This window comes from Primulina eburnea, chromosome 11, assembly GCF_022965805.1.
Source record: "Primulina eburnea isolate SZY01 chromosome 11, ASM2296580v1, whole genome shotgun sequence".
Taxonomy (NCBI): domain Eukaryota; kingdom Viridiplantae; phylum Streptophyta; class Magnoliopsida; order Lamiales; family Gesneriaceae; genus Primulina; species Primulina eburnea.
In genome coordinates, this window is record NC_133111.1 from 2262115 (window position 1) to 2274108 (window position 11994).

Below are 11994 nucleotides of genomic sequence, written 5' to 3' on the forward strand. Positions count from 1 at the left end.
ATTATGGAAACATGGTGGGACAAGGAATCGCATGTTTACTACAATATAATGTTTGAGTGAAAATTTGGAAACATTTAATCGAGAAAAACGGATAGTGAAATATAAATTCTAAACTTTGAAGAAACTTTAATTCGAGCAAACAATTATCCCTGTTACTTAATATGGAAAACTTGCAGAACTTTGAAGAAACTTTAATTCGAGCAAACAATTATCCCTGTTACTTAATATGGAAAACTTGCAGAACAATAACTTACGATAATTCAATATTTAATCGACGTATACGTGGATCAAGAATTAATTGTGCCGCCTCTTTAATAACCTATATTATTTGCAATAATTAATGGTGCTGACATAGCTTTATTCATTTTTACTTTCAAGATCTTGACTTCTCTCTGTCTTTTATTTCTATTTATATTTTTTGTCTTCGTTTGACTTGCATTAACACCAACTTTTTTTGCCTTCTCCAAGATGAGATTTTTAGGAGAATTGACCGTATAAATACAAATATATATATATATATATAATACTTTGAAGGTTAGGGCTTGTTTCAAACCCTTTTTTTATGATTTATATACTTCTAGAGGTCCGTCAAACCATCGTCCTTATCGGGTGGTGTTATATATATATTTTAAAACAAAAGTATAAAAAATATCCAATGTTGTTAAGGTTGGTAATAACTAGACAAGAGATGGGCTATCCTTGCACGTTAAAAATTTATGCCGGAGATTAAATACATTCAATAAGAGAAATGCTCCAATTGGGTTGGAAATACTAGCTAGTATGCAACCTTTTCTCCCAAGAAACTGAAAATTCAAATCTCAAATTTCTTGTCAATGATTACAACAACGTAGGCGGCCACTTAGGATTCTAGGCCATACACACTCAAAAGTCAAAGAAAATTAATGGGAATACAATCAAGACAATCACACTGGCAAAAGGCATTAGTTTTAATACTGCAACCAAATATTTATACTATAAGAAACAAGACGATATAGCATAGAAATATTAGCTATAAATTTATTAGTAATAACTTATTAGCAAACACTTGTGTGAGACGGTCTCACGGGTCATATTTCGTGAGACGGGTCTCTTATTTGGATAATCCATGAATAAATATTATTTTTTATGCTAAGAATATTACTTTTTATTGTGAATATCGGTAGGGTTGATCTGTCTCATATATAAAGATTCGTGAGACCGTCTCACACGAAACCTCCTCTAATTTATTAGCACCAACATCTACATAATTAGTAGCATCCACGACTAAAGAAGCCAGATTTACTAAGCACTTATTACCATTAAAACTAGAGAAACAAAAAATATGGATTAGTACTCACAATCAGTTAATCTTTCATTACTTGATCGCTAGAACCAATTCGTTTCATGTATAATCACATCTCATTTTGTATGTATAAATGGAATATCGCAGTTCATCTGAAGCTATCAAACATGATCATCGGTTTTTCGATACGTCTTCGATGTAAAACATAACTAATATAATGATAGCTAGTATGATCACATGTCTTCTCTTCTAAGCTTGTTCAAGAGAGCTGTGATTAGGACATCCCTTTTCTCAGCCCTAGCTTCTTCCCTGATCTTCCATTGTTGTTCCCTTTCCCTCCATCTTTTATCCATCATTAACCTCTCATTTTCCAGGCCCTCCATTGTTTGTCTCCACTCCATTTCTCTTACTCTCCTTTCTTCTTCCCTTTCCTCATAAGCTTTCAGCCATAGCATTTCCAGTTGGATTTGCTTATTCATGAAATCCTCCATTATTTCCTTTATCCCATTTATCATATCCTTCGACTGAATGTTGGTGTTGATCCCACTGGGAGGATTTCTATTATTTCCCTTTATTTTCCTTTTCTTTTTCGGCCAGCCGGATTTGTCGTGTTCGCTTTCTTCTTTCAGAATATCATCTTCCTCTCCGGAAGAAAATAGCAGCGCCGCCTCTTTCTTGGAGTAGGAGGAGGCGGCTCCTCCAGCTTCAACCTCAAGCCATAATATTCTCTGCATTCTTGCTGCAAATATTACTTTCACTTCATTGTAAAATGGAAAGGACTGTTGCTTCATGGCTTCTGTCACCATTGTTTCACATCCCTGCAAATTAATCAATACATCAGATATCCAAAAAAAATAAACACTAAGGGTGTGTTTGGTTGAGTGGATTAAATAAGGATAGATTAATAGTCAAATATATATCGTTAAAATTTTAAAATGTTTTAATAATCATTTTGACCAGGTTTAAGATCCAATTTTATTAATCAAATAGTTATTCATAAAATTGGATCTTAAACCGGGTCAAAATGATTATTAAAACAACTTAAAATTTTAACGATAAATATTAGACTATTAATCTATCCTTATTTAATCCACTCAACCAAACACACCTTAAATGTATCTCGTGTTATTAATATGTTTGATGTCTCACTCAAATTACTAATTACAGAATTTAGATTTGGATTTTCTAATTAATGAATTTGAGATTCTTGACATCAATTCATGATTCATTGCGAACTACTTAATTGTTTAATGAAATAATAATTAAAAAAAATGATGATGTTTTACGCTTTAACTAATTTATTCAATCTCCTCAAGAAAACCTGCTTGATTAATATTTTTTGTGAAAAATAAAGCTGTAAATTAATCATTCGTTTTCATGCTCATTTCATGTTGATGATCAAAGAAATAGCTAACTCCCATTTTGGCTATATATACAGATGATACCTTGAATCGGGTAACGAGATTTTTCCACTTGCCCTTACACTGGTCAGCGCTTCTGGCGAAGCCCTTTTCTTCTTTCATCCGTGTGGACAAGAGCTCCCACAAAATCTTGTTACGTTTATTTTCCATGAAATTGGGGTCTAAGTCGGCACGAATCATCAACAGATCCCGGGTTTCTTGAATACTCCATTGAGGAAACCTATCCCCCCCAGTAGTAGCAGCATAATTAGAGGAGTAGTGATGATGCCCCTGAATATGATGATGATCCATATAACTGCAGGCTGGCTAGAGATTAAAAACCCACCAAGAATCAATTCAGCAATGGCGATATTAGTTGTTTCTGTAAAAATAACACGGATCAATGTGAAAACAAACAAGGTGTTTTTGGTTTCATCTGTTTAGAAGTCAAACAAGTTTCAGAAATCAAGAAAATGAATGTAAATATAGTTTTTCCTTCTGTCTCTCCCTTAATGGGTCTCGTCTCCCTACGCGGAAACTGATTTTTTCTTTTTACATATCCTCTATATATATATATATATATATATATATATATATATATATATATATATATATATATATATATCAATTTCGATATCCTGCACATTTACCGTGAATACTTATGTGAGCGTCGATGAGGTGTCACTCATCTATTGGATGTGATGAAATATAGAAAAACTGCGCATCTAATGGGTAAGTGACACCTCATATGTGCTCACAAAAATGTACACGGTAGATGTGCAGGATATCAAAATTATATATATATATATATATATATATATATATATATATATATATATATATTTGTGCGTGTGTGTATCTTGTCGATTTGTTCACACGCGTATCTGTGTCGTCATGCTGATGACTTATAGACAAAGGTCAAACCAACAGCTGCTGTGTATTTACTCACATGTCAAGTTAAAAAATAATAAATAATAGATCCGCTTGAGTCAGTTTTATTTACACTTTTTTTATATTTATAATAAAAAACAATATTTTTGATAAAAATAATAATATTTTTTTGTGAGTTGAGTTAAAATAGAGATCAATCTCATAAAATTGATTAATGAGATACTAAATAATATTATATAACTATTTTTATAATATTATTATTCAGAATTAAATAAAATTACTCTAATTAGATGTATGGTACTGTAATTATTTCCTTTGAAAGTATTTCAGATATTAGATAATTAAATTAAGGCAAAAATTTGTGTGTGACGGTTTCACGAGTCGTATTCGTGAGACGATCTCTTATTTGAGTTTTCTATGAAAAAATATTATCTTTTATGCTAAGAGTATTACTTTTTATTGTGAATATCGGTAGAGTTCACTCGTCTAACAGATAAAGATTCGTGAGACCGTCTCACAAGAGACATACTCTTAAATTAATTCAATGTTTAATTATTTATAGCCTATATATATATACCAAGATATAATATTGACTTAAAAGTCCCTCTCAAATTCTAAGCAAATATTTGTGCAGGTCTCTAGCCCTTGGCTAAGATTAAATATAACCATAATATAATTTCGAAACAAAAGAAAATTATAGACTTTGTCCTAAAAACTATTTCATATGAATATATATATATATATATATATATATATATATATATATATATATAATACTTGACACCAAAAATTGTTAAGATTAAGATTTGGACCTAACTCAACCCCAGAAACTAGGAGGAGGACTCATGCCCAGGAATGAACATTTGAGCGTGAAGTTAACATGATGTATAAATTACTGGACAAAATACCATTATTTATTTTCCCGGGATAATATATAGATTCCCATTCCCATTCCCATTCCCATGTCCGATCGACAAGTAGCAATGGACAGAATGTTGTACCTGCCTCAAGAAACACATGCAGTCGGGAGAAAAGGGGAAATCCCATTTGTTTCACACATTGTTGACAGTGATAATTGCTATCAACACATGCATGCAGATTATCAAAATCAAGAAAATTGTTGCCAGCTAACACACAAGTACAAGCCAAATCGTGTAAAATTTTTAAACCAACAAAAACATTATAAATAGTATATATTTAGCATAAATTCTTTTAAAAAATACTTCATTACTCCGAGTAATTTAAGTTAATTTTTTATTTTATTAAATAATTATATTTTATTTAAAAAAATATATTCTGACTGATTATGTGGAACATTTGGTGCACATGCATATATATATATATATATATATATATATATATATATATATATATATATATACGGCGGAGATGTGCGGAATGATGCAAATTAAAGCCACTTTTCTTGGTTCCAGATTGTGCTTCACCGATTCCCTTCAATTATTGAGACTAAATTTTCAAAATTAGAATGTAGGAGAAGAAATTAATTTGCACGACATTACTTGTGCAGACAACCCAAATTCAGCACACCTTTTTTTCCCATCTACATTGGACAATTTTTATTATTATTATTATTTTTGAAAGAACATTGGAAAATATTAATTAACTCACCCACTTCTTATTTTTTTTACTGTTTTTATTATTATTATCAATATTATTATTATTATTGAATCTTTCTAAATAAACACAATATACATTTGACTGTTTGGAATGAAAAAGAAAGATCGGTTGAAAGGGGCCTTTCAGTACCCACAAAAAATAGGTAACCTTTTTTCCCTTTGTCAAATTAGACCATTTTCCATGGTAAAACTTGATGCTTGACATTTTACCTTATTATATTATTATTATTATAAACGCAAATTGGATTTAAAATGATTTAATAAATATATTTCGAGATAGAATTCAAACCACAAATGAGTGTATTTTTATAGGCCGTGAATGGGGGTTCTTTCAGGTGGTGAATCACGGAGTGAGCCACGAGCTGTTGTTGGGGACGCGGGAGGCGTGGCTCCGCTTCTTTCGGCTGCCCTTGGAGGAGAAGAACAAGTACGCGAACTCGCCGAGTACTTACGAGGGATACGGTAGCAGGCAAGGGTATGTCCTTGGATTGGAGTGACTATTTCTTCCTTCATTATCTGCCGGTGGAGGTTAGGGATCCGAATAAGTCGCCTGTTTTGCCCGATTCATGCACGTGAAAAATTTGAAGTTAAAAAAGTTTTAGCACGTTTTACATGTGTTGATATTAGATTTCAGGCGTGACATGTAACGCCCAGACAATAAAGTATTCTTACATGCGTTAACTAACTAAACTCCGGATGGAAATATAAATTATCAAGTCTGTACATTTTCACAAATTTCAAAAAAAAAAAAAAAAAGCATTTGAGATTTTGAGATTTTCATTTATTTTTTGTAGGGATAATTATAATTATATCCCTATTCGAAAAAAACATAAAACCCCAATATAAAATTGGAAAAAAAATTGTGTGAGACGGTCTCACGGATCGTATTTTGTGAGACATATCTCTTATTTGGGTCGTCCATGAAAAAGTATTACTTTTATGCTAAAAGTATTACTTTTTATTGTGAACATCGGTAGGGTTGACCCGTCTCACAGATAAAGATTCGTGAGACCGTCTTACAATAGACAAACTCTATAAAATCTTTTCAAATCCTATGTTTATAAAAATAAAAATCAGAGATCTGCCCAATTCATAGGAAAATCCATGTTCGATTATTATAAGAACGAATTCTAAAGGTATTTATTTTAATATATGGGGCTGTATGTTTTTGTAGGCTTTCACGGGCCTAAAATGCGGCTCGCCCACTTGTGAGAAATTTTGGTCGAAACTTTAAAATATCTAAAGATAATAAATATGTTGAAATTGATTCAAAGGTATTCCAATGAACTTTTACAATTTTTCAAAAAAGTATTATTTAGGATTAAATTGCGATTTTGTTGTGTTTGAGTGATAGAAATGGAGATAGAGAAGGGGTAATTTGGATATAATACACTTCTTGCAGGGAATTGTTGGCGAAATACAGTGAAGAAGTGGTTAAACTCTGTAACCAACTGACGAAGATTTTCTCAATAAGCCTTGGTTTAGCGGGTCATCACGTTCGGACCCGGGTGGAATGACCATCCTCTTACCCGACTACAACGTATCGGGCCTCCTAGTCCGCCATGGTGATTATTGGGTTACCGTCAAGCCCATTCCAAATGCCTTCATTGTAAACTTAGCGGACCAACTCCAGATCAACTTTTTCTCCCCATATCCATAATACATTGATGATATTCTTTTAAATGACCCGACGAATTGCTCTTGCCATTTGGCATGAGATGTAAAATAAATCAAATAATATATAATTTCTGACATCTTGGAAAAAGTAATTCAAAAATCTGCATCTCCTTGTGTTAATTGGTGGGGATTGTAGGTGTTGAGAAATGGAAAATACAAAAGTGTGGAGCACAGAGTGTTGATCAATGCATGGAAAGAGAGGGTGTCATTGGCTTTCTTCTACAATCCAAGAGGTGACATAGTCATCAAGCCAGCTTAGCCACTTGTGAGTTGTGACCGAGGCCGAGCCACGGCTCTAACCGGCCATGACTTTGATGAATACAGACTCTATATCAGGACCAGGGGCCCTTGCGGCAAGTCTCAAGTTGAATCCCAACTCATCAGATCTCCCCCCATAATTATCATGTCGTTCTATGTTTTTAGAGGTTAATATATGATATCCACTGTTACTGAAAAATAAATAAATAAATTTCTATTGTTTAATACATCGCTAATATCCATTACTTAATTAGCTCCATTACCCGTTAGTTCTACAAATTTAGTGAAATAATCATATAAATAAAGCTCAACAAGTACATGGCATGTAAACACAGTCACAACACATGAATGAATCAAAGATTCCTATAAAATAGCTATAATAAGTTTAAAGCAAAGTATTTTAAATGTGTGGCTCGACGAAGTGCGGAAGATATAATACCGAGTGTAAAGGAATATTTGCATAAAAAGTGACGCACCTACCATGGAAGAAGACTGCCTTATTCCTTCCATAATTACTATAACAAACATCACAAACTAGTGTACAATAGATGAAAGACAATGTTTGCTGTACCAAGTTGTTAGCACTCACCAATCACCTCAATCAAAGGGGGACCGGACCCTACTGCTTGCCACGCTTCATGCAGGATGGGCATTTGTATTGCTTGATGTTCTCGGCTTTTGCAGGAGTTATCTTCACGCACTTCCCATGAAACCACCTTTCACAGATGTCACAGCCGATCCAGAATTCATCTGCACTGTAATTTCCACCACAGCTTCCGCATAGAGCTTCGCCATGTTCATCTTCATCTTCTTCGTAACCTTCGCCTTCCAGTTTTTTATTACTTTTAGCCTGGCCATCAAGGGGCCTCTGTATATAGATACATATTTAATGTTGATTGATATCACAATCAATTATCAAAATCTAAGACTCCTGAACAAAACCTTAACGGAGAAGCTGACAGGTCGAAAATATTCTCTCACTTCATCATCTAAAAAAATTTTAGTTAAAAAAATATACTGCTTTCGGATATCTGATGACATTTTTTTACCTACAAGAAAGAAATGCTAATTCACAAGGAAAAGATCGATTATGAGTAGCAGTTATGATTTACAATAATTCTACCTTTGTGCCGCCACGAGATATGCTTTCACTATCCACATTGGGCTTGTCTTTTTCAGCCTTTCTTTCTGTCACAATTTCATAGACCGTAGGCATATCATTGATCAAGCTAAACATGCGTTTTCTGCAAGTACAGAAACAAATTTATACCCATGAATAACCCATCTTGAATCAAATATAGAACTGCATCTGCCTCCTCATGCACACATGTCCAGAAGGAAAGCATGGTCTACAACAAATTTAGAAAATAGTAAATGCTCGTAATTGAGTATGATCAGTAAGTTATCAAGGATGATAAACTTTCTTGCTTGTCAATAATAACTTGAAACTGCGATGGAAAACAAGCATGTATTTGAGTTTTCTTGAGATGCTAAGATAAATTTTCTTCAAAGACAATTTATGACGATATTTTAAATTTAAATGCTGAAAATGAACCAACTCAGCATTCTATGAGTCAGATACAGCCTCTAAGGATGTGTGCCATTAAAAACCCAAAAAAAAACTGATTACTTTCGAAACTGTTTGCTTATGCTCTGCAAACTGGACCACAAATCAGGATCAGTACAAGTCCCCAAGGGATGCATCAGAAAGTCAAATACGCACTGCAGAGTATCTGTATTACATTCCAAATTCTAAAAATCAAGGATATTATCGCAAAATACTCTTATTTTTAAATTTAAGCAAAGAAAATAGAGGAATAATGTTATTTTTATGAGAGTAATAATACATAATATTATGTTATGAGTAGATCTCAGAAAAACCAATGCATTCAGCAATTTCAAAAAAATAGTTGCATAACTTGACCAATGAATCATTTAATAATTGAATATTATCAAATGAATTCCCAAACAAGAAAAACTTCAGAACTATGTAGAAGAGATCTGATGGTACCAAACCCTACGACACTCGGGAAGAGTAGACTTTTGTTATGGTTGTTGAATATGGGTGGGATAATACCATACTAGTCCCTCGTTTTATGTCATTTTCCCGATTTAGTCTCTCATTTTCTAATTGTCCCAAATTGGTCTTCCATTTTTCCAAATTTGGTCATCCCGCCAAATTGAATGTTAAAATTGACGAAAATTCGGTATGTGATGACCATGTGCTTGTATGTTAGGGGAATCGATGAAGAGAGGATTCCACAGATTGAAGATGTAACATACAAGCATGTGATCATCACATGCTGAATTTCCGTCTATTTAAACATTCGATTTAACGGAGGACCAAATCTTGGAAAAATGCAGGATCAATTTGGGGCAATTAGAAAATGAGGGATTAGATTGGAAAAATGACACACGACGAGCGAATAATAGGGAATCATCCCGATATAGGCGGTAATGCGGTATCATTGCACAATCTTTCTCTATTTTATGGATGAAGAGTAACTAAAAGGTCTAAAGCATCAGCAATTAGAGCAACTGTCAAGTTAAGGCAACTTTCGGTTCACATGACATCTAACAACAGCACCTGAAGAAGAGTCTATAATCAGCTACATCAAGAAACTTGTAGCAAGACATGAGATGTATACCTTTCATTTCTGTTGAGCCTTGCTCCGAGATAAAAAGCAACTGAGAGCAACCAACAATCACTGTGCACAGCAACTAGGGAAAGCCAATCTTTTTGGTTCATTCCATCCCGGGCAAAATTGATCCCAAGTGCTGGCTCTGGAAGTTCTGGTGGAACTTCTTCGGCTGGTAGATTCACTTCCCACGATTCATCGGGATGTCCATATAGACATAAATTTTCCTTCTCTGCAAACAAATTATGCAAGAGACAAGATATAAGACACAGAAATCCAAGATGAAATTAAATTCCATATATCACGAGACAGTGATGATAGCCATACACACTAGCCACAGGCATCTTTCCAATTACAAAGGCCCTTGACAGATAAAAAAAGTCAGGACTTTGCGCACTAGTCCATTACAAATGTTACATTCAACAAAGCAGCACTTACAGAATAATTTTATTAAACAGAGTATTCATTCTCACCATTTCATTAAAAATTCAACAAATTGACGAGGAGGTTATCAAGTGGAAACATTACGTTTCTTCACAAAAACATATTAAAAGGTGTCTGTAAACAGTATACTTTATTGGCAAATATAAGTAGCAAGTTGGTAAAATACAAGTCTTCGTCCCTTTCGATTATCGGCGTTAATAGAAAAGAAGCTGAAGGCAGCTTCGTGGAACCAAAAAAGAAGCAGCCCTGGTGACCAAATTTGAAGAAGTAGCAGGTTGGTAAATTACAAGTCTTTGTCCCTTTCGATTATCAGAGTTGATAGAACAGAAGCAGAAGGCAGCTTCTTTGAACCAAATTTACAGCTCACAACAGAACAGCGAAAAAGAGAACCCAATTAATAAGAAAAACAGCAACATTTCCAACTAAACACTTCAGAAAAATAGCAAAGGCAAAAGAAGCAAGCTCATGTACCTTATTCTATCATGCTTGTGTAGAAAGGAGTTAATTAGCCCACAAGCTAATGCATATCGACAATTTTAATGAACTTCAAAAAAATGTCAATATCATTAAGATTCAATTTTTCGTCTTTACACAATAAGGACGAGATTCAATTAGATAATATTCCGACTGGCAATAAAACAATGATAAAAAGTCATAAAGTAAATTAAACTAAATCTGAGCCAAAAATATTTACCTGGATCGCAAAGCCCGTAAAATTCATCCACTTCTGAGAAAAAAAAACAAATAAAAAAAATTACAAACCGAGATATAAACATTTATACCACACAAAGAAAACTGTCTAGGTAGAGTTGTGTATACAAAGTACCATCAGTTAAAGCACGAACAATTCCAGAACGGCGAGAACTGTAATCTTTGAAGATCTCCTCTACCGTTCGAGGGCTCGAAGAAACTGCGGCCATTTCTGCGTCTAATTTAAGATCTGAAATCAATAAGTAAAGATTACAAAAGAGGGATTGAAAGAACTGTATGAATTCGAACTGCAGACATGAAAAGAGGTGACGGTCGGGTTGAGTGTGCATGTAACATGAGAATCAAGACACAGAAGAAAAGGTCAAGAAGCGGACGACGTCGTTTCGGCTACATGTTTCCTGCAAGTGAACCGGTTACATCGGTTTTTATTTTATTTTATTTTATTTTTAAAAAAACATGTTTAATTAGAATATCTATTAACCCATCTTGTAAATAATAATAATAATAAAAATCATGTCCTAACGGACACACGCATCACGTGTGTAAAAATTATGACTATTATTGTATATGAATCACAATCATTAATAAATCGAGCTAATTCATAAAATTTTGATATATTTTTAAATTATTATTTGGATAAGAATAATGTAATTGTATTTAATATATGATTTGTAGAGATAATAAGTGAATTTTCAAAATAAATTAGAGTACATCATATTAAAAACATTACTTATATAAATGAATAAAATATTTCCGTAAAAACTAATTATTGTCACCAAATCAGACCAGTAAAGATCACAACATTCATATATAATATAGATATATAAATAAAATATAGTGATGATAACACTGAAATGAAACATTTCTAAAAAGCTTGATTTTGTTATATATCTCAGTATTATTTTGTGATTTCAAGTTTTGGTACAAAATTTTTATGGTACAGTTAGATCAGTTGATCAAGCGCATTGAGAAACAATAAATTATCCATAAAAACGTACTCGATGAACACGACATATCAGTAAAAATACATAACAGCATATTTTAGGTTAAGGTTT

At 33.2% G+C, this 11994-nt stretch overlaps 2 protein-coding genes and 1 pseudogene across 2 annotated transcripts; 1 reads left to right on the forward strand and 2 right to left on the reverse strand.

Moving 5' to 3' along the window:
• Positions 1-1324: 1324 nt before the first annotated feature.
• On the reverse strand, positions 1325-3210 carry LOC140804959 (trihelix transcription factor GT-3b-like). Its single transcript, XM_073161126.1, has 2 exons — positions 2728-3210; positions 1325-2100 (listed from the first exon to the last, which is right to left on the reverse strand). The coding sequence occupies exons 1-2, from the start codon at positions 2992-2994 to the stop codon at positions 1516-1518; spliced, it is 852 nt and encodes a 283-aa protein (XP_073017227.1). The 5' UTR covers positions 2995-3210; the 3' UTR covers positions 1325-1515.
• A 1346-nt stretch (positions 3211-4556) lies between these two features.
• Positions 4557-7383, forward strand: LOC140804493 (jasmonate-induced oxygenase 4-like; annotated as a pseudogene).
• A 107-nt stretch (positions 7384-7490) lies between these two features.
• Positions 7491-11317, reverse strand: LOC140804211 (PHD finger protein ALFIN-LIKE 1-like). The gene is made up of 5 exons (XM_073160068.1): positions 11055-11317; positions 10923-10955; positions 9794-10016; positions 8269-8389; positions 7491-8013 (listed from the first exon to the last, which is right to left on the reverse strand). Exons 1-5 carry the CDS (start codon positions 11266-11268, stop codon positions 7765-7767), a joined length of 840 nt encoding a protein of 279 aa, XP_073016169.1. The 5' UTR covers positions 11269-11317; the 3' UTR covers positions 7491-7764.
• Between the last annotated feature and the right edge of the window lie 677 nt (positions 11318-11994).

Bases quoted from the DNA above. Each gene is read 5' to 3' on its own strand.
- LOC140804959 (XM_073161126.1), bottom strand. From the start codon at position 2,994: ATGGATCATCATCATATTCAGGGGCATCATCACTACTCCTCTAATTAT. The intron at 2,101-2,727 runs GTATCATCTGTA...ATTAATTTGCAG, and splicing joins ATCTCGTTACCCGATTCAAG to GGATGTGAAACAATGGTGAC.
- LOC140804211 (XM_073160068.1), bottom strand. From the start codon at position 11,268: ATGCACACTCAACCCGACCGTCACCTCTTTTCATGTCTGCAGTTCGAA. The intron at 10,017-10,922 runs GTAAATATTTTT...ATTTGTTTGCAG, and splicing joins TTACGGGCTTTGCGATCCAG to AGAAGGAAAATTTATGTCTA. The intron at 8,390-9,793 runs GTATACATCTCA...CTGTACTTGCAG, and splicing joins AGGCTCAACAGAAATGAAAG to AAAACGCATGTTTAGCTTGA.